At 49.4% G+C, this 26817-nt stretch overlaps 1 protein-coding gene across 22 annotated transcripts in view; it reads right to left on the bottom strand.

The window, feature by feature from the left end:
- Window positions 1-26817, bottom strand: part of MADD (MAP kinase activating death domain) — a 95454-nt gene that overhangs the window by 44268 nt on the left and 24369 nt on the right. For 6 of the 22 annotated variants that reach the window (XM_029582763.1, XM_029582773.1, XM_029582772.1 and 3 more), the window contains 12 exons: window positions 26488-26681; window positions 25881-26161; window positions 24753-24895; window positions 20141-20242; window positions 18237-18275; window positions 14256-14361; window positions 13912-14098; window positions 13091-13241; window positions 12538-12747; window positions 11287-11337; window positions 9380-9480; window positions 739-822 (listed from right to left, as the gene is read on the bottom strand). In XM_029582763.1, the coding sequence (XP_029438623.1) occupies window positions 739-822; window positions 9380-9480; window positions 11287-11337; window positions 12538-12747; window positions 13091-13241; window positions 13912-14098; window positions 14256-14361; window positions 18237-18275; window positions 20141-20242; window positions 24753-24895; window positions 25881-26161; window positions 26488-26681 (1649 nt within the window). The remainder of the gene's footprint in view (window positions 1-738; window positions 823-9379; window positions 9481-11286; window positions 11338-12537; window positions 12748-13090; window positions 13242-13911; window positions 14099-14255; window positions 14362-18236; window positions 18276-20140; window positions 20243-24752; window positions 24896-25880; window positions 26162-26487; window positions 26682-26817) is intronic. The other 16 variants (XM_029582782.1, XM_029582783.1, XM_029582786.1 and 13 more) reach the window with 10 other exon arrangements.

Below are 26817 nucleotides of genomic sequence, written 5' to 3'. Positions count from 1 at the left end.
GCTGGAGTCTGAGAAATACTGAAGTCACTGCAGGTGTATGTATAGGGTGACATCAGCTTTGAAATCTGACTCCGTCTCAGTCTGCTAGCAGGGGAGCATAACCCATTGGTCCTGAGTCCATCTGGCTACACGCTAGGAAATTATATATTCTAATCTTCCTGAAATTCAGAATGGTTTGTGGTCCTCAAGTACAGGAGTTCAAAAGCCTTGCTCTATGGTCTGGGAGATTCTCCTTCCAAAATAAGATATGCAACTGCACATGGTCGCGCATCTGATTTTGCAGAGCAGCCATTATGTAGAGAAGAGAGGGAGAAATAGTTAAATGACTAGGTTAAGGTCGGTGCAAGTGTGCAAGTGTGTGGATAGACAATCAGCAGGTAAAACACAAAGTGAAGGGCAGAGAACAACACACCCACATATACATGACGACATTCCATGCACATACACAGGCAGATCACAACTAAGTACGCATATGGATACGCCACACTAGGGACATGCCACACTTATATGCACAGTGCACTAGGCCATAAAAAAATATATGCCTAGTTCATGCACACATCCCCTCAAAAGGGCATAATAAGAAGCATACAGCCATGTGCATACAGGCCACTTAAAAAACAAGGCAGTGAGAAAGAGGGGGAGAATGCCCACTTGCATGGAGGTGCACACAATGCTCCCTCATCTACATATACACACAGTGAATGAGAATGCTAGTATTCTATTCTGGCCACGTCCTACCACTGTGCTGACTTCAGAATCTTGGCTGGAGCTTCGGATCAGGACAACTGGTCCTGCGCTGGCCACGGAGTCCAAATCGCTCTTCTGTTTCAGGCCATGAAGGCAGAAGAATGGTCAGCCAAGAATCATTAATAAAAATATAGAAACAGAAAAGTCCACATTCAAAATGGCAGGTCTTCTTTCTAAATGCCAGACATCAGACAATAAGGACAATTAACCAGAAGAAAACGGGTGCCCCAGGGAGGAAAGCAGAGGCATAATTCCTTTACAGAACCAACCAGGTGTGGGAATGAGCCCGATAACACTGACAAAGACTCCACAGGCTCCTTTAATAGGGGTCAGATGAAGACAGAGCAGAATGATGACAGTTTTGTCAGAGCAATTAGTGATCTGTAATTATTAGTAACATAGTAAATGATGGCAGAAAAAAAAAAAGACCCAAGTGGTCCATCCAGTCTGCCCAGCTAGTTTTATTTATGGATGGGTATAACTGCCGCTCCATGCAGGTTACCCCCACACCTTGTGTTACAGGTCGTAACTGCCGCTCCGTGCCTTCTGTTCTCTTAAGGTAGTATTTTCATGTGCTGTAAAATGCTGTAGCAATACTCCATTACCACAATAGAGTAAATCCCACAGGAAACAGCTTGCATTCAAACAGATTAGTAAACAGGCCACCAAGATAGCTAGCACTGAAGAAAATTCTATCTAAAGGGTGTTAAGCACTACCATGGCAGAGGGGAACCGCAGGGCAGATGGCACCTATTTGAATAAGGGAGAAAACAGGGTAAGAGTGACTGCGGATGGCTCCTGTCCTCCAAATGACAATTCTTCCTTCCCGAACACCTCCACTCTCCCCTGTCCTCCAAACGCCGGGACGTGCTGGAGAACCTGAGGAGAGTGGAGGTGCTCAGGCCGGGAGAGGGAAAGCGTGCAGGACAGAGCAGAAGCTGACGCAGCGATTGAAGACTCTGGTGGCCTGCTGGTCTTCTTCTGTCTCGGCTGGGAAGGCCCCTGCAGGAGTGGGGCGGAGAGCGTGGACCTCCCCCCGAGATGGAAGCAATGCTGACAGGGCAACAACCGCAATCTGAGTTCACCCTGGAGAAGGCCAAGATAATTTCTTTGGAGTCTATTTGATTTGCAATAGAGGGCCTGGGCAAGACACTCAACTGATGCTGCAAATGTCCTCTTTACCTACTAAGAGGTTGGCTCAAGAATCTACAATGTCAGTTTATAGCGAGAAGAGTGAAGCTGGAGAAATGTGATCTTACCTGATAATTTCCTTTCCTTTAGACCAGTGTTCCCCAACCCTGGCCTGGGTGCCAACAGCCAGTTGGGTTTTCAAGATATCCACAATGAATATGCAGGAGAGAAAATTTGCATGCACTGCCTTCATAAAGGAAAATTAGTTTCTTACCTGATAATTTTCGTTCCTGTAGTACCAAGGATCAGTCCAGGACACCTGGGTTGTGACTCCGCACCAGTAGATGGAGACAGACTAAAACTTGTGGGCTGAGCCATATAGGACCCTGTGCCAATCACAGCCCCTCAGTCTTACGTAATGTCAAAGTAGAAATGCAACTAGAACTAGCTACCAACTACCTTTAAGGAAACCGAACATAACGCAAACCCCTTCCGAACTGGACTCCGCAACCAGCAGAGCGCAAACAAGCGACCAGGTTAGCTAAGAAAACACTGAGCGGACTCTCTAATACCACTACGCAGTGCTGCGGGCGGGATCCTGGACTGATCCTTGGTACTACAGGAACGAAAATTATCAGGTAAGAAACTAATTTTCCTTTCCCTGTACGTACCAGGATCAGTCCAGGACACCTGGGATGTACCAGAGCTAAATTACCAAGGGTGGGAGCAGAGCAGAGAGTCCCGCTCGGAGTACCTACTCTCCAAAACCCCCAGAATCAGTAGCCTGAACCTCCAACCGGTAATGTCTAATGAAGGTATGGAACAACTTCCAGGTAGCTGCCCTGCAAATCTCCGGAGGCGACACATGCGAAGACTCCGCCCCAGACGCAGCTGGGGACCGTGTTGAGTGAGCCCTGAGGAGGCCCCCAGGAACCGGTTTTCCCCACACGAGGTATGCCAAACCAATGGTTTCTTTTAGCCAAACGGGCAATCGTCGTGTGGAATGCTGCGGCCCCTGTTCTTTGGACCCGAAAAGGAAACAAACAAAAGATTTGCTATCCGAAAGAATTCGTGATAGAAGGGATCTTCGCACAGCAAGCCTCTTTAAGTCCCTCGCTAGGGGATCAGAGGAGCTCCCGGCCGCAAAGCGGACAGCTCAAATGACTGATTCAGAAGAAAAAACGACCTTAGGTAGAGAGGAAGGGATCGACCGCAAGGATACCCCCGAGGCGAAAATACGCAAAAAGGGATCTCTACAGGAGAGAGCCTGCAACTCGGAGAAGTGCCGCGCTGAGGCAATCGCCACCAAGAATACAGTCTACAATGTGAAAACCTTAAGATTCGTACGATTCAAGGTTCAAACGGTGCCGTGCACAAGGTGGAAAAAAAAAAACCCAATTAAGGTTCCGGGACGGGCAGGGGAAACGCAATGGAGGACGGAAATGCTTAGCCCCCTCAGAGAAAACGGGAGACAACAGGACCCGCCAGCAACCAAGCGCCGCCACCTGGACCCGCAGGGAACTGCATGCCAAGCCTTTGGCCAGACCAGCAGAAACCACACTCCGCTGCACGCACCATTCCTCAAAGACTACGGAGACCCGGACGTACGCCAAGGACGTAGACTGCTTCCCGGACCTCAGCAGCATAGCCATTACCGCGGCAGAGTAACATTTCCTCTGTAGCCGAGTCCTCTCAAACGCCATGCCGCGAGACAGGAGGGATCCGCATCCGCCAACCAGACGGGGCCCTGACGGAGGAGCCCCGCGAGCCCCTGGAGACGCATGGGACGCATGGTAGCCGTCCCCGGCCAACTGAATGAGGTCCGTGAACCACGGACGGCGAGGCCATTCCGGAGCCACCATGATCACGTTGAACGGGTGCAATTCTATGCGGCGCAGAATCTTGCCGAACATCGACCACGGAGGAAAAAACGTACAGTCGGACATCCGTCGGCCAGGGAAGCACCAATGCGTCGACTCCTTCTGCTCCCCTTTCTCGAAGCGAATTGAAGAATCGCGGAACCTACGCATTGTGGCCTCCGGCCATCCAGTCCATATGGGGATACCCCACGTCTTGCCGATGAGGCGAACCGCTTCGTCCGCCAGCTCCCATTCCCCGGGATCCTGACGATGACGGCTGAGAAATCCGCCTGGAAGTCGTCGACCCCGTCGATGTGAGAGGCTGCGACGTTGTCGAGAATTAGTTCCGACCAAGTCATCAAGAGCCGCGCCTCCTCTGCTACCTGTGGACTTCTCGTCCCGCCTTGGCGATTGACGTGGGCTTCTCGTCCCACCTTGGAGAATGATGTAGGCCACTGTGGTTGCGTTGTCCGACAAAACACGGACTGCCCGTCCCCTCAGCAGAGGTAGGAACGAGTGCAGCGTCAAACGGACCGCTCTGTTCTCCAGTCAGTTGATAGATAGCCCATTGGGCCTGATACGCTGACCATAGGCCTTGAACTGACTTTCCTAGACAGACTGCTCCCTATCCGGAGAGACTGGCGTCCATGATCACCACTGTCCAGTTGGGCACTAGGAGGGACACTCCAGAGGTCAGATGACTGGAATCAAGCCACTAGGACAGGCTGGATCTCGCCCGGCCTACAAGTGGAAGTGGACGGTAGAATTCCCCCGAAAACGGCTTCCAGCGGGATAGTAAGGACGACCGCAATGGCCGTAGATGAGTGAACGCCCAGGGGAGCAACGCGAGAGTGGAGGCCATAGTACCCAGGACCATCAGGTAATCGCCGACCCGTGGTAGGCGTAGCAACAGCAAGCGCCTCACTTGAGACTGCAGTTTGCACCTTCGTTCCTGCGATAGGAACACGCAGCACCGTGTCGTCGAAGGTATTCCAAGGTCTGCGTGGGTACCACTTGACTCTTGTTGAAATTGACTACCCAGCCTAGAGACTGCAAGAGTTGTAGGCCCCTGGCCACCGCCAGCCGACACTGATCCTCGGACTTCGCCCGAATCAACCAATCGTCCAGGTAAGGATGAACCAATCAACCAATCGTCCAGGTAAGGATGAACCAGAAAACCCTCCCTGAATAGAGAAAGCCGCCCTAGGACGCAGAACCGTAGGGATCGCTGAAACGACAGTTGAATGCCTACGTGAAGGTACGCCTTCGTGAGATCTAGTGAGGCCAGGAACTCTCCTGTACGCACCGAGGCGATCACCGATCAAATACTTTCCATTTTGAAGTGAGGCACACGCAGGCCTCCGTTCACCCCTTTTAGTTCCAGGATTGGTCTTGAAGAGCCGTCTTTCTTTGGAACAATGAAGTAATTGGAGTAACGCCCTTTGCCGTGCTGACAGATCGGAACAGGGAAAATGACTCCCAGATTTTCCAAGCGCCGGATGGTGTCTAGCACTGCTGCCTTCTTTTCGGGAGCCTTGCACGGCGAGACCAGGAATTTGACTGCTGGGGAACGAACAAAATCTAATGCGTAGCCTTGCTTTATCACGTTGAGGACCCACTGGCCCGACGTTATCCTGGCCCCTTCCTCGACCAACAAGGTTAACCGCGCCCCTACATTGGAAACGACGTGCTGGGGCTGAGGTGAGGGATGGGCCGGCCGCGTAACATTGTGAAGACTTGGGCTCCTCCCTGTCCACCGAAGCGTGTACCCCGAAAAGACTGATGCCATTGAGGGATTCGGGAGGAAGCTGACCCATAAGAAGGACCGGCAGACCTTTGAGGACGCGAATTCCTGGGCCCTCGGAAACGGGATGCCGAAAAGGAGGAGCGCGCCCTGAATCTGCCCTCGGGCAGCTGGTGTGGACGAACCATCTGCCGCCCAGTTGCGCAGCCACAGCAGGCGACGCGCCGTGAACGCCCAGGATACAGCCGCCATCCCGGACCTAGCGGATGAGCGCAGAAAACCGTGGAGAGCATCTGCCCCATACGCAATTGCTGCCTCCACCTATCTGCCTGAGATGCTTCTGCCGCCGACAGACCTGCGTTCGCCTGAAGAACTTGGGCCCAGCGCAGACTCACTCGGATAGCGAAGACGGTACAGATGGCAGCCCGCACACCCAGGGCAGACACTTCACAAATCTTCTGGAGTTGCACTACCAGCTTCCTATCCTGTAGATCCCGGAGAGCCGTGGCTCCCGTAACCGGAATGGTCGACCTCTTCATCACCGCAGGGACTGCGGAATCCACCTGCGGCAGTCGAAGGAGTTCCAGCGCATCCTCGGGTAGCGGGTAAAGCTTGTCCATGGCCTTACTGACCTGCAAGCGTAACTCCGGCGTATCCCATTCACTGAACAGGATATCGGTCGATGAAAAGTGAAAAGGAAATGCTACTGCTGGCCCCGTGAGACCTAAGAGCACCGGATCCATGCTTGCCTCTGGACGTGCCACCACCGGCGGAGCCTCTATTGCCAATTCCTGAAGGATTGCTGGAAGCAGCGGGGACAGTGCTTTCCCTGCGAAATAGCCGCACCACCTTGGGGTCATCCTCCTCCACGGCTAGTGTCCACTTGCCCGCGCTGGGCTGGATGGGGCCGTCCGCAGCCGCCTCCTAGGTCCCCATCAGGGGCTCCTCTGGAGACTCTGAGTCAACGGCCGATGAAGATTCCTTCTCAGACTCCTGAGGGACGGCACGCGGCGGATGCTTCCACCGCGAGGGCTCCCGAGAGCCCTCCGCAACATCCATAGTGTTCTTCTTCTTTGGAGCAGACCAGCGGGTGGCCCCCCCCCGCGACGCCCCTCCGGCTGCGCTTACTATGCTTATATTTGAAAACCCTGCACAACAGAAGCGCAAAACAGATGAAAAAAAAGAACCCGAATCTGAAGAAACATCCGCGGTAGCCACCGGGGATCGAGGCCCCTCCGTGGGGACCCCCCCCCCGCCGGACCCCGCTGCAGCGAAAACGCAGGGGGCGTAGCTGTATCCCCTGCTGTGAACCGAGCAAAATTGTGGCTGGAATCTAAAATGGCCGCCGCACTCGCACAGCGCGGGAAAAATTCTTGGGCCTATCAGCCGAGCCTCCCCCCCCGCGCGGCGGTGATCGCGCGGTTCAGGACCGGGCCCCCCGAGGCGATCCGGACACTCCTTCTCCGCCCGTGAGCCAGGAGCTGTGGAGACGTTGCCGCGATTTTTTTTTTTTTTTTTTTTTTAACGTGCCGAGCCGCAGGCCGACCCGCGAGGCATGCCGGCGATCGCGGCGCAAAACGGGCGGGAAACGCGGCGAAATTCCAAATAAAATTAAAACTCAAAACCGGCGACCTCCCTCCTGCTACCGGCGCCCCCCCCCCTAAACACGGAGCGGAGACGCGAGGAAAACGGAGAGCCGGCACAACAAAAACAAAAAACCCCTTTTTTTTTTTTTTTTTTTTTTTTTACAAAGCTTGCAGCTGTCCTTGGTTCTGGAGCCCTTTTCCTGCAGGGGTGAGTGAACCGGGCTCCCCGGTGTCACCCCTGACGCTGCTACTAGGTAAGCCGGGTCCTCGACCCTAGCAGCGGCCTCGACCAGGGGGGGGTAGTCCCCTCAGGACCTCTCAACCCCCCTGGGAGGCAGGGCAGACAGCTTTACTAACCAAAGAAAACACCTACTTTGAGAAGCTCACCGAAGCTTACCTCAAAAACACCAAGTTACATAAAAACTAACCGGACCTGACCGACTAACAGAATCATGCCAGGCAGGGGCTGTGACTGCACCTGCACCATCTACTGGAGACAGAGTAAGACTGAGGGGCTGTGATTGGCACAGGGTCCTATATGGCTCAGCCCACAAGTTTTAGTCTGTCTCCATCTACTGGTGCGGAGTCACAACCCAGGTGTCCTGGACTGATCCTGGTACGTACAGGGAACATGCAGATTTTCTCATATGCATATTCATTGTGGATATCCTGAAAACCTGAATCCTTGCTGTCACTCCCTTTTAGATCCCTAAGAGAGATTCATCAGAAACAGAGATCATGAGGAGGGAGGAAATGCTTTAAACTGAAAGTCAATTTATCTGTATACTTTTATTATTACTATATACTGTTTGATGATCAATAAAAATCCTTAATTAAAGAAACAAAAAAAAAAACAGATCATACCATCACCTTCCTGCTCTAAAACCTCCTTCCTCATCCTTTTGTGGCCTGCCCTGCAGGAGAGACAGCATAGAAGAGGGCCCGGAACAGAATTCTGCTCAATTCAAAATGCCAGATGCAGGCATTTCAAAACGTCCACTGAAATTGAAGCCTAAGAGGAAGAAGGAATAGGTTCCTGCACCAACAGGAGGAGCAGAAACTGCAGCCCCACAGGAAACAGGGAGAGAGGGTCAGGTTCTTCCAGCACTGGGCGCCCCTCCAAAATGGCCGCCTTTCGCAGAATGGGCTGCAGTGACTGCCCTGCCCATGTGGGACCCCCCCATCCCGCTCCCCAAAAGTGCTCTCTCTTTCTCCTGTACACAAGACCGGCACAAGAAGTCACCCTCCACAAGCTGATGTGACCCACAGGATCTGCTTTTTCCCCTGCGGTCAGAAGTGGCCATTGTTAAAGCTCTGCTGGCTAAAATGGCGCAATTCAAACTCACTGCAACCCAGCATTCACCCAATGAAGTCGGAGGCTTCCTAGATAAGCCAAGTCTTCCCCCACTGCCTCTCTGTAGTCTACAATTATTTTTTTTTTTAAACTTTATCTAACAAGGAGGACAGGGGTGGTTGGGTAAAGGAGAGCAATTAAGTGACCCTAGATCCTTCCCGAAAGCCCCCTGGTTCCTGAAATGCTCCACTGAGGGAGGGAGTTTTTGGCTTTCAGCTCAGGAGATGCCCAGAGAGAGTCTTCTTCGCCCAGATCCAGATTCGGAGCATGGGATGCCAGACAAAGCCGGCAGGCTGAGCTCAGCACTGCAGCCTGTAAAGGAGTTGACATCAGCGCGACCGTCGCCATCTGCTGGTTGGTGGGCTTAACCCAAATGCCTGGACTGGCCTGGCTGGGTGAAGAGGAAATAGAAGTTGGAGGTTGAAAAACTACACCAAGATGACATTTGCTTGATAAAACACAATAAACTGGAGAACTTTGAAATCATAAAGCATCAGATGAATACATTTCCCAAAGTGCTATAATAACTAGAGGCCCTAGAAGAAAGACACGCTTTGTGTATCCAGCAGGCTATGCAGGGGACCATGCTAGTACTTCTGGCTACTTAGCTTATTAGAGTTTTGTGGTTAAACATGAGAAAGGTGGGGTGAAAGAAGGAACTAAGAGAGTGTCTTGTATGTTCATCTACTTAAGATGGTGTACCAAGGATGAAGACAAAAAACCAAAAACGTTCAGGATAAAGAGAGATTTTGCAGGCAGTCACAGTCTGTGGCTGGCAACCGGGCTGTATTCATAGCAGAACAGACAGAATAGCCAGGCAGGCTGAATGGACGGGTTGGTTTTTCTCTGCTGTCATTGACAATGTTACTTGATTGAATCAGTCACTCCTTGGCGCACACGGATCTGTGATCCAGATATATGAAGGGCACAGCAATCTGTGATCCAGACACATACTAACCTGCGATCCTGATGTCATGCTGAGGCCACTGTCTGCGCTGATTTGAGATTTCTTTTCTTCTGTTTCTCCCAAATCAAGGACGTGTTTTGCTGCTTCAGAGCCTGAAGATAGTAGAGATGCTGGTTAGTCATTAAGCAAATGGAGGGGCCAAGTTGGCCGGTGCAAGGAGAAGGTAAGACTCAGTGCTGAAGGAGAAAGTAGGGACATAACCAGCGTGGGAGCAAAGGACAAAAGTGAGCTAGTTAGCATGGGAGTGGATGGAGGGGGGGAGAAAAAGGGGCAAGATAGCCAACTCGGGGGGGGAGAAAGAGAAGGCGAGAGTGTTAGCAAGGGGGGAGCGAGTGAAGAGAATGTGAGGATGGAGCAGCTTGACAGAGCTCAGCTTGGAGCCAGAAAGGATGCAGTCTCTATCCTTACTGAGTGTATTGTTTCAGGGATAAGCCTCAATAAGAGAGCTATCCAGTTGGGAAATATGCAGTCTAAGGTAAGGACTCTTTGAAAGCTATTGAGAAACATGAAATTTCAGGATTGGGATTGCCTAATCAGGAAGCATGCATTTCCAATCCCACCTCTGGCAGACTGGAGACTCAAATCCAAAAGAAGCAGTCTATTAGAGAGACAAGCAAAGCTGCCCACCTAATGATGTTCAGAGACGTGCTGGATGTGGGCCCCCTGCAGTCTGCCACAGATCCAACTGGGACAACAGGGAAAAGAAAGACAGAGACAGCAGAGAAACAGCTGGGGGTGGCAGAGACTAGTCCTGGTGCCAGGAGAGGAACACGAGGAGAAGGCAGAGAAGAGAAGGTGGGGCACTACTACGGCCACTAATTGAGGAGGGAGAGGACAGCACACCAGAGCAAACACTTTCGCCTGTACCATATCTGCCAACCTTCCCATGGGCTATTGCGTTTGGACTGCTCATGCAGAGCACTGTCAGGGACACTCGACAGTCAGAAATGGGGACTTCGTCCACCAACAAGGGAATGGTTATTGTCCCAGCTCCATATAGCTACTTTGCTTTCTCTCTTCTGCTTCTCACTCCTTCTCCTCTCCCTTCTCTCGAGCTATCCTGAAATAAACCCCTTTGCTCCATGCTGCAAAGTATCCTGCTGCCCTGTCCCATACAGCATCTGGGTGCCAAGGCTACAATTCTGCCCCGTGTTGCCTTTTCCAATAAGCCCCATCACCATTTCTTGCACCAGGGCTTCCCAAACCTGTCCCAGGGACCTCTCAGCCAGTTAGGTTTTCAGGATATCCCCAATGAATATGCATGAGGTAAATCTGCATATCATGGAGATAGTATATGCACATTTATCTCATGCATTTTCATTGCGGATATCCGGTGGGGTCCCCAGGTTAAGTTAGGAAAGCTCTGCCTTACACTGAGCCCCGCAGCCCTATCACCCTGCTTATACTAATCCCTACAGTCCAAACACCCTGCTGCCCTATGCTCACCAGGTTACTATTAACCTTCCTCATAGTAATGCCCCATGATATACCCTGTCACCCTGCTCTATACTGCCTCTCACTGTCCTACATCACACCACTACCCAGCCCTAGATTAAATATGGATGCCCCACATGACCCCAGTTCACTCTGTTATCCTGCCCTATACTGAGACCCATGCTATACTCAGAGAGCTACATCCTGTCACTGTGCCCACTATCCTGCCCTGTACATCTGAACATGCCCCACTATCTCTAGTCTCCTTATCACCTGCCACCCTGCGCCTCCCTGCAGGGCAGCGGGGCACATCATTCACTACCCTGCCCTGGGCAAAGGGCTGTTGATTGCATGTTTCCTGTGGAGACGGGTGATCAGCTGCATATTCTGAGCTCTACTCCTGGCCCTATGGCCCTAGCAGCTGGCAGTTATGGGAAGGCTCGTGGTTTCCGTTGGTTCCTTACTCTTTTCCATAGCTTTTTGCTTTTTCATTTCCTGGTGCTTGTTCCACAATTCTACCCAAGATGCATTGCAAGCAGGAGAGAAAGACAGAGAAAGAATCAGAGGCTGATCCGATAGGGGAAAATGGGAAACAAAAAATAAATAAATAAAGAAACCAACTTCTCCCCCAAAAACACAAAGCAAAACTTAATGGCAACTAACGAAGGAATTATGGCTAAAAAATGAGAATCAGAGCAATAAAGGATATCTGGGCTCCTTGAGTAGGGGATACCCAAGCACTGCAGCCTCAGACTCGGGCAGCAGCGGGAGGCATCCCCGTCCCCAGGGAGAACCAGCAACACCAGACCTCGGGCCTGCAGCCTCCTTCCACCTCCCCGAGGAGATCCAGCCCTAGCTCCTCTTCCCGGCCCCCAGAGGGCCAGTCTCAGCCAGCCTCACGTGACACGTGCATCTCTTACAGTTTACCTGGTTTATCCCCCCTCTCCTTCCACCTCCTCATTTGGCTCTCAGCAAGGCATTGTTGCACATGGCTCAAGGCGTGAGGTTACCCCCTGATATCTGAACGTAAGGGAGTCCAAACGTTTGAAGCAGAGCCAATGAGGTTGATATTTAGCAGCTCAGTGAGCGGGACAGTTACCTGGGCTCCCAGCTAAATGCCGCCGAGTAAGCGTCCCACTGACTATGCCTGGTTAAGGTTACCCAGGCAACTTTGGGGCAGCTGTTTTTCCGACCAGACTTAACTTTAGCGGCACTCGCTGGCTACATTTTAATCACATTCTGGAAACCCCTCCATCACCACCCTCTTTTTACCTGGGCAAATTTGGTGCTGGGTAAATGAGTTTCCCAGTCAGCAGGGGAAAATATTTCATTTTTGGTTTTATCTGGGGAAACTCCAAAATGACCCTTCCAGAGACCCCTTGAATATTGACCTCAGTGTGGCTAAACAGCAATGCCTTCCTATTAACCAATCGTGGCACTTGGGTTTTTTTTTTTTATTTTCTGCCCACCGCTCCAGGCGCTTCTACCGGCAGCAGAGGAAAATGTTAAAATCAATGCGTAATTTACTAAGGCCATCTTAATCCGTCCGGTTCCTGGGGAGACGAGGAGCCTGGTGAGCAAAAGTAAGAATGGAGTGAGCTGGAGAGAGTGAGTGCGGAGATGGCAGAGAGGAGGAGGAGGAGGAGGAGGCAGGCAGGCAGCAGACCCTGAAGCAACCCTGCTTCGTCAGCCCTCCCGGGCCCCTCCATACGCACCAATGGACGCCACAAAATTCTCTTCCTTTAAACTCTTGCTGTCGGGTTCCCGGGAGCCTCTCCCTGCGGGCCCTGCCGGCCGGGGCAGGAGCTGGGGGGCAGGCGGCTGGACGGCAGGCTTCGGATCCCCCCTGCTGCCGAGACCTGGCTCTCTGGTAACAGGCGTGGCGGCCCCGTCGCCTGTGGGACTTCGCTTCTTTTTCTCCGGTTCTTTAGAAGAACAGAGGGATCAGAAAGAAACAAAGAGAGGGAAGGGACGGACAAAGAAACGTCAAAACAGAGAGAGGCGTAGATACATTTGTTTGTTCTTACTCCTCTGCCAATCTTTGTTCAACGTGGAAAACAAAACATTCATGCAAACAGATAATGTTAGAAAAACTCAAACTATCCGGGCAGATTTACAATGAAATATTAAAATCAAAAAGCAAAAAGAACGCATACGGTTAAGGAAAGTTTCTGTAGCAGCACCGATACCCAATGTGCTGGGACCGCAGCTGTGTGCCCGGCCTGTGACATGGGGACTGGCTGCGTGCACAGCGTTACCGTCCCGTACCTTTGATATAGTAATGGCTGTGAGCTATCTCCAGCAGGCCGAATACACTGGCCATACCCCCGAGTCCGGCACTTGCATAGGACTGCTCCAGGCTGGACACGGTGCATTTCAGGAGGTCCAGCATCCCCTTATACACCTTCCGACTGATCTCCTGTAAGGAAACAGCAAGAGGCGAGGTTACAAGGAGACAAAATCAAACATCAGTGTCCCCTAGCCCAAATTCAGTTACATGACTTACCTTCCTTAAATGTAACCCCTCTAAGCACCACACTGATTCCCTATTCACTTCCACCTCCAGATCAAATTCTCCTCCTCACCTACGGGTAAGCTGTTGCTATCTGTGCCCTTCTCCTCCACCAACTCCCAACTCTGTGCTTCCCACCTTGCTGCATCATACACCTGTAACAGCCTTCCAGAGCCGATGTGTCACGGCCCATATTCAAGGTCCGCCTAAAAAGCCTTCAGTTTGAAGATGCAATAAAAGCAAACTAGCTCTTCTTGATCATTTATTTATATTTCTTAAACTAGCCTAGCAGAGGAACAACAATGATTAAAACAAGCACCTTCTTAATTTAAATCCATTTCCTGAAACCTTTAGACGCGATGGAGCAGGGACTGTCTCTGAAGTGGCTGTACATCTAGTTTCACTATAGAAATGACAGCAGTACTAATGCCCCACTGATCCTCCTCATTCACCATGTCCTAGCCATACTCCTATAAGCCTCACTGATATGGGCCCCCTCCCCCGTGACACCTTGCACCTCATTGCCCATGTCCTAGCCTCATATGCTCTCTGCTCCCCAACCATTCGGCTTGCTCACCACATCCTGGATGATCTCTTGTCGAGCATCCTCCTCAGTCTGGATGCTGCGGTTGAGTTTGCTCAGCACAAAGACCCGAAGCTGTTCACTCTCCAGTAGGCGGCGAACCTTTTTCATGTTCAGCCAGCCCACCCCCTGCCCGTCCAGGACATTCACTGCCACCTCCTTGAGGAACTGCTGGTTCTCACTGTGCAGAAAAAACAGGGACAGAGATCCCGAGTGAGGAGGCATTCCCTACTGACAAACAAAACCAAAGGTCAGCTAACCCTCATCCAAACTCCCTCACAGCCTCAGCCCAGGAAGTCAAGAACACTCACAGCACGGGAGGAAGGGATCAATCTCACCTGGAATTGTTGGCTCTTCCCTGGGGGGAGGGCGACTCTCTCTTCACCGTAGGGCTGTGCTTAATAACCGAGGACTTCTGATCAACGAGTGCTCGTCTGTTACTCCCTGCAAGTGAGAAGAAAGGATCAGAACCCTAACACACTTCAGAAAACACAGGGGGTACGAGCCAACATGCCATGTAAAACTGACACTGCACACACCACTAGAAACATGGACTTCAGGCTAGCACCACAGAGGAGAAAAGGGAATGAGAAACCAATGGAGATGAGGGCAGGAGCACTGGAGCAGAGATGTGGCAGCTTCACGCATCAGAGCCAACAACACACAATAAGATACGCACACACACACACTCGCACCGAACCAGCGTACAATTCAAAATACATCTACATATCAACTCCCATCCCAAAACACTCTTACCCACATAAGCACCCTTACAACCAATCAGAGCATGATTCAACACACACACACGCACACATCCCTAAATTCACAGACCCAGTACAGGATCTGACAAATACGCAGCATAGAAGGCAATGCAGGAGCAAATATATGCACATGTCCAAGGCATTATGGGTGGAGAGCACAGTTCACGTGATATGAACTATGCAATAAGAGAACGAGCTAAACGGGTAAGCAGTGAGGATGCTGGGAGTTGCGATGACATGCACAGCTCATGCCGCTGGGAGTAGGGAACCCACCTTCGGTGCAGGCAGGCCCAGCGTCAGCTATTATCTCCATTATAGTATTTAGCCCAAATACTGGGACACAAAAGTCACAGTTAGTGCCGGGAAATCACTCCCATTAGTTCCATCCCCTCACCCTCACCCCCCATCAGCCCCTGCAAGACAAAGAAGGCAGTACATGCTTTGAAAAGAGCTGATCAAAGGAATGACACCCACCAAGCCAAGAACAGGTCCCACCAAGATACGACACGGCTCCCGCTCCCCCCTCTGCTGGCAGACAAACATGCAAAGGCCTGCATTGCCAGCCCTCCTCTGTGTCACCAGCTCCAACCAGCAAAGACAGGTGACGGGGTGGAAAAAAAATGAAAAATCAACAGTGTGATGACTATGGGCTGGCAGAGAGCTAAGGATGTGAGCAAAAACAAGAGAAACAATGCTGCGGCTGCCTACATGATATCCCAACGTGCACGCAGGGCAGGCATACAGACACACGTGGTACCTCCTGGCTTCTTGTCATGACTGCACAGCGTCAGCCAGTCCTGGTTTTGCCCCACCCTATCTATGGACTTTAACGGACTGGCTCTGCCTCCACAGGCTCCCCCAGCCTGCTCACACACCAACACATCCTGCACAAACACATCCCCCTCCTCCCCAGACCCATGCCGGCAGGCTCCCCATCCCCCACCACACGCAGTACTGAACACCATCTGGCTGAGAGAGCTTTGGACTCCTACTGCCTGCTCAGGAGGAGGGAAGACGCTGGCTCCAGTCCTCGTAAAGCACACGCACGCACACAGGACAAGCATCAATGTTTCGCAGGGCACAGCACAGATACAGCTATAAAAATCCTGCTGAGAAATGCTCGTCACACAGAAGGCAAAATGCAGAGCCAGGAAGCAGAGAGCGACAGGGTAGTAATCAACAGCGTCTGAGCTAAGGCCGATGACATCAAACTGCATTGCTCCACTCAGATTCTGCTCAGTTCCACCCTGGCACCCAACGGGAACCTTAAAAAGCACACGCCTACCAGATTTAGCTCTTAAGTTATTTTAGAAATTCTTCCCAAATTGCTGTAAAATAATTGCTCTATGTCTGGGTCCCACAGGTGCACACTAGCTTTTTTCAGGGGAAGATTTATACTTTTGATGCCCTTAGACACTGCTGGTGCCATGCTTCCCCCAACTACGAATCTCTACTCTCCCCATGAACCTCCGATTTCCATGCTGCTTCTCCCCGAAACCTCCCATTCAGTTCTCAACACCACCCATCCCGGCCCAGACCTGCTATCCTGCTGCCCCTTCAGAGCTCAGAAATCAAGGCCTGCAGGGAGTCAGACCAAGCCATGCACTCATAGGCCCTGCCTCCTCTAGGCTTCCAAGCCGGGGGCTTGGGCCAGCCCAGCCTGACTCGGTGTCTGCACTCGCAGTCTTCTAATAAAGGCAGAGCTAGAGCCAGAGCGGTGAGCTCTGCAGACAGACAACAGGAGGGGAAGAGAGAGGCAGCCTGTCCGTGGGGCAGAAGGGGGCCTAGTGTGCCTATTGGGAAATCTAGGTCTGGCTCTTATCAAGTGACACTGCACACAGCCATTCTGGCTGGGTAAGGCGGTTTGCGACATTCTTCTTGAACAAAGCAGCAGCGTGGAAACAGAGAAAGAAAGGTCATCACACAACTTATAGGTTGAGCCTTTGCTTGTTGACCTGCACATCCAAATGAACTAGCACAAAAGCCGCACTACTGTATTCAGCATGGCAGACACCACAAACGGCCAAATGAAGATGCAAATGAGCAAAGTTGTCAGAAAAAGACTAAACGTGGACAGCCACATCTACTTTCTCTCATATCTACCAGAAGGATTTATGATCAAAGCCAAGAAAAAGAGATCAGCAGTTCCATCTTGTTTGTTGACCTGTACTCCTGTGCAATCCAGTGCTGAAAGTGGCTGTCAATATTCAAAAGCCCTTTTTACCTGGATATGCCGGCTGTTTGATCACTGCCCATCCCTTACCCGCAGGGGGTCGACAATGGGCGAAGTACTTGGCGGGTAAGAGATAGGCAGATTACAGTGGGGGAAGGCAGTGTGTGGGGATTGCATTTCCAATGGCGAGGCACATTATTACCAGGCAAAACGTCCCTGCAGAAAAGCAGGCCCCTCTCTCTCCGCAGGTCCTTTTCCCCGGGACAGCATACTCGTGCTTTCCTTTTGATACCGGGCCTTGAAACCGTGCAGTCAAATATGAAAATTGCCCCATAAACGCCTCTGAATTAAAATGACTGAACAGTTCCATTTGGAATCAATCCAGGCGGGTGAACTACGGCTTGCGATGCTGACTTGCGCCCTATTACTATCAATGAAACAGTTTAAGTTGCCGATCCTGTGTAAACGAGCAAGCTGTGAAAAGACCTGCCAATCTATTTGTGACATACACACAATACAAGACTGGACGGCCCAGGCTCATCCAAGTCATTTTCCCTGCCTAGAACAATGGATCCCATTTCCACATATTACCTCTCTGAAAAGTGAACACTGTCGGGGCAGACTGGATGGGCCAAATGGTCTTTTCTGCCATCCTCTATCAGCTTACTATATGTGAGCTATAACATCCTTACATGCATTAGCACTCGTACACGATTCAAAGGCATGCATACAACACACGCACACGCACACAGGCAGGCTGAGCTGAGCAGAGAAGGCAAGGCGCATGGAAATCCGAAGGGCAGATGACGGCAATCAGTGACAGCCACCATCTCTTTGGCGTTTCACTTATCTTAGCTGCCACAAGAACATAACCTGAAAGGCCATCAACGTCAACAAACCACCCCTTCTCACTAAACCCCAAGGAGCTGAACGTGTAGAGGTCACACACACTATTGCTGCAACTTTCAAAAGCCATTTCTGCACATAAAAGGCACTTATAACCAATGGCGTATACCTTAGCAATTTTCACAAGCCCACTTACACGGGTCAAGCGCATTTATACGTGTAAAACCCAATTTTAAGCGTGTAAATGCTTTTTAAGGTCAGGCCCAGAAGATTCAGGGAAGAGATTCCGGCAACTTCCTCTCTTCCCAAGCCCTTTTGTCTGCAGACTGTCTCCTCTTCCCAGAGCCCCGTCTGCCGCAGACTCTGCCGCTCCCATGGTCAGGTCCTACTGCACCGTTTATTCTTTTCTAAAACGTTAGAGTATTTCTACATACAACTCAGAGACAAGAGGAAAGAAGCACAGCAAACTACAAAAATAAACCACCATTTGGGACCTTTCTTCCAAAAGGGTTAAGAGGTCAGCACACAGTCATACCAACCTCCTTCCGCCTCCCTTCCTACTTCAAAATTAAAGTAGTCTTGAGTTCCGATGAAAATGGGAAAATAAAAAAAAGAGCAAAATCAAATCAACTTCCAGACATGAAAGAAAGCAAAAAAAAGGGGAATGATCTGTGGAAAAGAAGCGAGGACAGGAGCAGAATGCCCATGTGCGCCAGCCAGGAGGCAAGGGGCCACCGGCCGGGACACCAGGACTGAGATGCCATCTCTCGGGGGGGGGGGGGGGGGGGGCAGAATTCCCACTGCCCTTCCCCCAGTCACACAGGGTGCCGCCAGGGCTAAAGCCAGTTCTGGCACAGGGGCACCAGAAATGGAGCCTTCTCCAGCACGCGGCCACGTGTCACCCCTCCCCCAAACACACACTACCATCACATGACCCGGTAGGACTTCTTCCTCCCTGGGGAAGTCACATGCCCCTCATTTATTTAAAATATTTATAGCCTGCTTATGCAGCACATGCTCTTACATTTCTTAACAAAGTAATAAAATCACTCATGACACAACACATTAACAAAGAAATTGACAGATAAAACAAAACAGTTCTTTGGCTGCTTTGGGACTCTACTACTCTCTATAATTAATATCAAATGCCTGCTGGAAAAGTAAAGTTTTCAACTTCTTTTTAAAATGTTTGAATATCGCTCGCCATCTGCAGAGGGAGTCCATGCCAGAATACGGGACCAAACGATTGAAAACCCCCGTCTAGGAGAGAGTCTATTTTTTTGACTGCAGGGTCTGGGAGGCATACACTCCCCTCCAGATGCTCTTTCAAATACCGTGGGCCTTGGACACCAATATTGCAACATCTGTGCCACTGGCAGCCGATGCAGCCGTCTTAAAAAGGGGGTGACATGTTCACCCCTCTTACAGCCCGTGACCAACTGGGCTGCCAAGTTCTGTATCAACTGGACTCCCTGGCATTTTCCCTTAGAAGCCCCATGTCCAAACGGCCCAACACCAAGCTTTGAACTAATGGTCTAAAATCCTTTTTTTTTTTTTTAAGAGAGGATGTCTCTCTATATTTGCAATAATCAAAGCTTTAAAAAGGCAGCACAGTTGGGACTGAAAAGTACAGGAAGAGTCCAAGATAAAATCTAAATCCCGAACTTTAACTGAAAAAGGGAAGGGCTGATCATTAAGTGCACTACTCAAAGGGTCCCCGATATTGTCCTCACCCCTGATCCAAAGAGCATCTGTTAAGTTTACATTTTTAACCTAACCTGTTCTGTATCCATTTCTTAATTGCCTGAGCACATAGGGACTCTCTCTTGCTGCACCAAAGGAGGCACTGGTTTCCTGCGACTCTTCCTAAGCGCTAGATCCCAGCCTTCATCTTCAGATATAATCACAGCGCAGCCTTATGTACCAATATGTACCTCCTCGCTCTCTTCTGTGTGAATTACCTCATGGATTAAACAGGCTGCCTCTCTTTTTCAGGCTCTCCTACTGATAGAAAAAGCTTCCATTTTCTTTTGGGCAATGTTCCAGAAAAAAAAAAAAAAGTAACCAGCTATTTCTTCAAATTGGCCTTCCTAGTACCTACTGTCATCAACTTTTTCTCATCTACTTAGGTCCATCTAGCACTGTGCTTCCATTTGTTTTTATAAATGCTGTGAAGCACCTATGTAGGGCACCATATAAAACCCATACATAAATAAATATAATGGTGATATGGTGACTAATGAGGTGCCTCTCTTTATAACTGCTCTCAAAACTCAGGCCCTGTTTTCTGCATTAAACATATACAATGGCTAAGGTGATCCTCAGGATGTACATCTCAGGCCAACTTCCTGTTTAAAGATGGGGGTAGCTGCAAAGAAGGCCAGGTTTAGATCTGTACCACCGAGGTGATACTCTATGCAAGGAGAGAGGAAGCAGTATTTACCTTTCAAACTGGGAAAGGGTGTGGTCTTGTCTCTCCCAGTTTTTGTGGGCAGGGCCAGGTTTGAAAGACTGAAGCTGGTGCTGTGGTTCCTGTACAGACTGCCTGTAAACATGGGGCAAAAAAAACAAAACAATAATGATGTTTAAAGGAAGACTGTTTCAGTTCTGACAGTCTACATGGCGAAATTACTTCCGCCTAATAATTTCTTTTCCTTCAATCCAGTCGAGACAAATGAGATATGCTCACAGATCAGCAGGTTTGCTGTCATCATGAACTGACCTCAGCTTGCCACTATTATCTGTAACAAGCTAACTGTGGACAATGTCAAACCAAACCATTCAACATTATCTTTTTTTCAATACCAATCAACTTCCAGCAGACTAAGGAAGCAGAATTAATAGAACATTTGATGAACATACCAGAAACCGCTCACCTACTTAGAAGCAGAAATAAACAATTCCACAGTCCTTAAGAACATGTTAGGTTGCGATTGCAAAGACATGCAAGTTTGGCAGCACAGGAAGGGTTCCTGAACTGATCTGACTGGACTCAAGGAAAGGCAATGATCACGTATGAAGGTAAAAGTACTTCTTCCAGTCAGCTCAGTCCAGACGAATGTCATGCACCAAAGCTACTGCTGAATAGGGTGGGACGCTGCCAAACCTTCAGAAGTGAATGGAAGCTTCCTGCGCGATACTGACATCCGAGCAATAATGCTCAGAAGGGGAGCACAAGGAAGACTGAGACACTGCCTTACAAGTCCCCATAAGGTGAAACCAAGAAAAGCTCTCACAGATTGAGCCCTCAGCAGCTTAGGTAAGAGACTGCCAGAACCTAATTAAGCCCCACAACAATCTAAAGCGCCATTGTTTTAGGTAATTTTTATTCTAATTTAATATTTTATTTGTATTTTTAAACCTGTAAACTTTTTTTTCTGTATAACAGTATAGAAAAGCTGTATAAATAAATAAATAAAATAAATAAATAGCCACCTCACCTTTTCTCACTCTACTATACAGTAGAACAAAAAACAAAACAAAACTGGACTTCCAGAAGACAATATAGACCATACCATATCTCAAAAGGATGCCTCCCACCTACAAGGCACAGAGGAGTCTGTATTCAACCCCAGGACTGCACCCTGCTAATGAAGGTAAAACAAACTGTACAATTCAGGAGGAAGATATGACCACCTTCGTCAGACAAGAAGGAAACAACCATATCCTCTATGACCAATACAAAAGGAGTCTCCAATCTCAAAGTAAGCTGCTCAGAAAAATCTCCATGAAAGGCTCAAATTGCAATCCCACCAAGGAAACATCGGTTTTAGCTCCCAAGATGAACAGCAGAGGCCCACTATGTTTGGCACAACAAGATGCGAAGAGACTTTCCAAACTAAGTCCCCTGCTGCATGAGAGATCTTCCAGCAGAAGCTTCAAGGCAATAAGAGCCAAAGCCTTGGAAGAATTTCCTGCAAATTCCAGAACCGTCCACACCGAAGCACCAATTCTCAAAAAAATAAATTGCTTCAATTGACCTGCAAACCAATAGTGGCACTTCTAGTGGTCCAATTCACACACAAACTAATGGTGGCACTTCTACCCTGTGGAAGAAAAGCTACCACAGCTTAAGAATATCCTTTCTTAACAAGCATGCTCTGTCAAGGGTCAGTTCATAAGACAAAAATGATCTGGGCCTTCAAGCAAAACTGGACCTTTTAAGGAAATACCTTGAAGGATGGAAGCCTCAGGGCCTTCTGTGCCTCAAATACAGGAGATCGGCCTACCAAGGAGGCCATGATTCAGCTAGAGCTACCAGGGCCACAATACCTGAATGTTCTGAGATTTTTGGAAGCCTTCCCCCTATCAAAAGCCATTGGGAAAGGCATATAGGATTGGTCCTGTTGGCTGGATCTGAACCAAAACACATATCCCGCAAGGAATTATTCTCTCTTCCAGCCAAAATAAATGCTACACCTCCACATACTTGAAAGCTGCTGGAAGATTCATCACTGAACTCCCCTTTGGCTATTATGTGATTGAAGGCTATTTGAAACTGAAACCAATCCTCTGGGTCGATCCCACTGCAATTAAATTAAACATATTGAATACTGCCCACACCTGTCATGTGTGATGCTGACTAAACTTCAAATTATTCCCCAAGAAACGGGAAGTAAAAACACCTATGACTTACTGGTTCCTCCTTGATGACTTACACATGCCATCACAGGGGTGATATCAGATCTTATCCTTGAACAGAGGTGAAAATTTCCAAAGAGCCAACTACATCTCTGGCTTCTAACCAACTGCGAGTCCATTCCGTTATTTCAGCCTACCACAGCCACCAAGTTAGCTGTTACAGATAGCGTGGTCCCCAGATTGTTAGACTAGTCTTCGGTTTTACCATTGCCCAAACTGGGATCTCCAGAGGCACTTTCATGTCCAGGTTTCTGCATTATAACCACTCTGCCCGAATAACCTGATTCCAGCACCAGCAATAGTTCTGAGACTGGGATTCCATTTGGAAAAGCACACCCTTGAAGAGGTCTTCTGCACACCCTCTCCCAGGGTCATAGGTCCAACGCCACTGCCAACAATTTGAGAAGCTGAAAATAAACCCATACATTTGGACTCCTGGTGGATAAAAAAAAAAAGTACTCTGAGAACCAACTGTTGGATCCCTTGCTCCATTAGCCGAACACGGCCTATCTTTCATATTAAACGTGCTCCCAGATAATCCTGAGTCAGAAGATGTCTTCAGACAGGTCTTAGAAAACTGACCTGCAAAAACTGAACTATTCACTGAGTAGCTAGCACACTGACATGAACTGACTTCGCCTTTATGAACCAGTCCTCCAGGAAATGCCAGCCTCTTCAGAAACAAGCCCCCACAGATCCAAGGAGATTTTCCCCATGCTATAATCATTGAGTTTGCCATTCCTGCTGGAGATCCAGGACAGAATGGAAGAACCCTTCCTCCTTGGGAACCATCAAGTAAAAGGGATTAATGCCTAATCCTCCCAGGATCTATAAAGCTGAGATCAGAGCCTTTAAAATCGAGAAACCAGCCTAGAGTCACTCTCTTCCTGGCACGGTGACAACGTAAAACCATAAAAGCGTTTGAGAACAGTTGGAAGACATTTCAGAGCATAACCGTGTGGTATAATGTCTAGGGCCCTCTGATCTGATGTAAGTTAGACCCATCTCTGATAGAATCGGTATGGATGGCCACCTATTTCTGGAAACAGACATAGGACCCCCAAGCACTTGTTGTGCGGCTTGAGAAGGTCCTATCCCTGAAGATCCTACCTTACCTTATTTTGTTTACTCTCAGATTAAACTTTACTGTGAGAAATTGCAGACAAGATGATCTCCATATATTGTCTTTTATACAGGTTGCAAGGGAAGAAGCTGGTGGGGGAGGAGGAGAATGGAACCCCCCCCCCCCCCCCAGAGGACTCCAGTTATCAGCTCCCCACCAGCTGCTGCACAACAGAGGGAGTAAAAACATTCACCATTGGAGCTGCCTCAAAGCAGTACTTCCCCTTAGGGCTATGTTCAACTGGGGGGAGGGTGGACTGGTCTTTCACTCACTACAGAAACTGCCCTCTAATAATTTTGTCTTCATCCGGTCTAATAAAGTCTTCTTCCACAGGACAGGATGCTTGTCTCCCATCCACTGGAGACAGAGAATAGTGTCAGACTGAGGTCAGCACAGATGCACATGTCAGCAAACTTGTTGATCTGTCGCCATCTGCTGGTCAGTCAGCATAACCCATTCATCTGGACTGGTCTGACTGGATGATGAAGCAGCATGGGTCCAGACCATATAATATTCCTCCATATACCAGCAGGGGGAGAGCGAAGCTCCACAGAAGAGAATAGGATCTTTATTTTTGCTACTAATAAGCATGTTCTCCCAGCAACACTGACCTATGGAGACTAAACTTGTTAGATCTTGGAAGCTAAGCAAGATAAGACCTGGATGAGGGACAATCAGGGAAGACCAAGTGATGTAGGCTGCAGAAGGCAATGGCACACCTCTGCAGTATCCTGCAAAAAAAAGGGTCAGAGGCACTGCATGTTCACCTTCATTCTACCAGAACAAGTTCCTGCCCTGCAGTAATGTTTTCAATTGTAGTATTGGGATACTCCAGAATGATATACGAAGATTCACAAAACCACTAGAGACCATAAGCATTCTTCAAGAGGGTTCCATTTTATTATGGCCTTTCGAACTCGATTCTTAAAACAGCATCAGCGGAGGTTTGGACACCCAGTCAAGAATGTGTCATCAAATGGTGCATGGAAGAAAGCAATCATCTCATCATCCCTCCCTTACTCTAAGCTTTCTCCCCCCACCCTCAACAATAGCCATTTCTTGTCTGTCCCTTTCCCCACCAATCTCTCTCTGTCCTCTTCCTACCCCTCATTTCCCTCTTCTTGTCCCTGCTCCATCTCTAGCTCCTCCTCACCCATTTTTGCCTCCTACCTCGATGCACAATAAGCCCCAGAACCATCTGCTCTTCCTTTTTTGTTTTTCAAACCTCTATTTTTCAGCATTTCCACTCCCACTATAGCCTCACAGCCAAGGGGGGGCGAGAGGCACTTACTAGCAAAGGACATGATGCCTCCAAAGCCTTCACTGCTGTTATTAGAGATGGTGGAGTTTGGGGAGCTGGCGCGAGAGTCTGATTCTGCCTCTAAGTCATTGGCCAGCTTCAGGCTGTTGGGGCGCAGTGGGAGCTTCTGAAGCCTGAAAAAAAACAAACAAATAGGCAATTCCACCCGCACACAAAAAGTGCACGAACAAGTCACAGCCCCAGCAACGCAGACATACACTGGTGCCTGGAGCCTGCATCAAACAACCCCCAGAAGAAAAATAAACTGAACATTTAAACAGGAATACATGCAATACAGAACTAATTTAAATTATCCAATTATGGGGGCAATTTCAAAGCCAGTTATGGGGATAAAGAGTGCACGTTAAGTAGCTCGTTAACAATAGTCCTGGTGGGCGGACGTGTATAAGTAACCTGACTGCATGCGTACTCTGATGCGCGCTCACAGGAAGCATTCTGGAAGTGGGTAGACACAGGACTTACAGGCCAGCTATTGGCTTTTCAGAAGTCTATGTAGAAGTCATGCACTGCTAGGAGTAGGTGGAACTTGCTGCCTATTAGGGGACTTTACCCCAGCATTTTTCAAACTGAATCTTTTGTTTCTGAATGTGGATTTTGTACTGTTGCATTCTGCCTGGAACATTTTTAGGTTAGGCAGTTTATCGCTACAACTACTGCTACTAAAATGACTGGAAATTAGTGGTAAAGTCTGCATGTAACAGTTCTGCTTTGCACACTATATGCCATGTCATCGCTAAAACTGGTTGTACTTACATCCTGTTTCTGATTACCAGAGGGAACGCAGGGCACATCCTCCCAAACCTCATCCCATACAGTCCCAACTCTGATCACACGCCTCCCATCCTCCAGTGCAGCTTCTAATGTTGCACACTTCATGTAATTCAGAGAATTTACTCCCTTCTGCAGTTTCCCCTTCTGTGACTGTCCAAGCGTTGCTACGAGTCGCTACCTCTTGCAGCTCCCGAGTGTCACCACCTTTTGCACATTCTTTCCTCCCCCAGCTCTCTCCTAAGGCTCCTGAATGCTGCTCCCTCCCACTTGCAGCTCCTGTGCCTCGCTTTCTCCACCAGGGTCAGTGCAAGAGGAAGAAATCCTTACCGGTTCCCATTGAGATTCTGGTTGAATCTGGGGGTGTAGCTCTCTTCCTGCTCCTCCTCCTCTTCCTCCGTTGGGAAGCCATACTGTGGTTCAAAGTAGGGGTTATCATACTCGCGCTTCTTCACCACGCTCTCCATGGAGCTGGTGCTGCAGCTCATGCTGTCGCTCTCACGGCGTTCCAGGCTCATTTTGCTGAAATTTGGTGGCACCGGTAGAGAGGGGGCCTGATTTGGAAAACCAACTGCAATCTTCTCTTCCGTTTCTGCATACTCAGCTGACTCCTGTGGCCACAAGCACAGTGATTGTGTCACTCCTATGGTTATGTGAATGGAGGCAGCTACCATGATCTATCTCAGCACAGGCTGTAGCCTCTGACATATCCTATACACAATACTCACACGATTCACGCCACAGGTGACTGTGCTGTGGCTGTGCTGGGTGGTCTGCCTTCACTCAGAACCCATTACTTTCCTTCCCAGACCACAGTCATATAAATTCATGCAATGGATGCAGCACACGTGGGTCCTTGTTTGTAGGATACTGCCATCATGGTTTCTCTCTGCCTGTACTACAGACCCTTCCATCTCCAGGCATGCTAAGTACTCACATGATTCATGCCATGGATGACTGTGCTGGGACTGCTGCTAGCCGTCGTGCTGGAGCTGGATCGGGGCTGGTTGTTGTCCTGAGAGTTCTCACTGTCAAGCGCCTGCTCATCTAGATCGCCTGCATACTCTTGGAAATCATCAAACTCCACCTCGCTAGCATCGCCAAGAGCAGCATGCGTCAGGGGATCCACGTCTGCAAGCGAGAAGATGCTCTCTGAAACCCCAGAAAGAGCAGCAGTGCCCTCTCTCTTTCAATCAAACTAAATGCAGGGCTTGACATCTACCAGCCTAACTTACACAGAGGGCACATTCTCCCCCACCAGGTAGGG

Source organism: Rhinatrema bivittatum, chromosome 17 (assembly GCF_901001135.1).
Source record: "Rhinatrema bivittatum chromosome 17, aRhiBiv1.1, whole genome shotgun sequence".
Taxonomy (NCBI): domain Eukaryota; kingdom Metazoa; phylum Chordata; class Amphibia; order Gymnophiona; family Rhinatrematidae; genus Rhinatrema; species Rhinatrema bivittatum.
The sequence above is the reverse complement of the archived record's forward strand: the minus strand, read 5'-3'. Positions and strand labels throughout refer to the sequence as shown.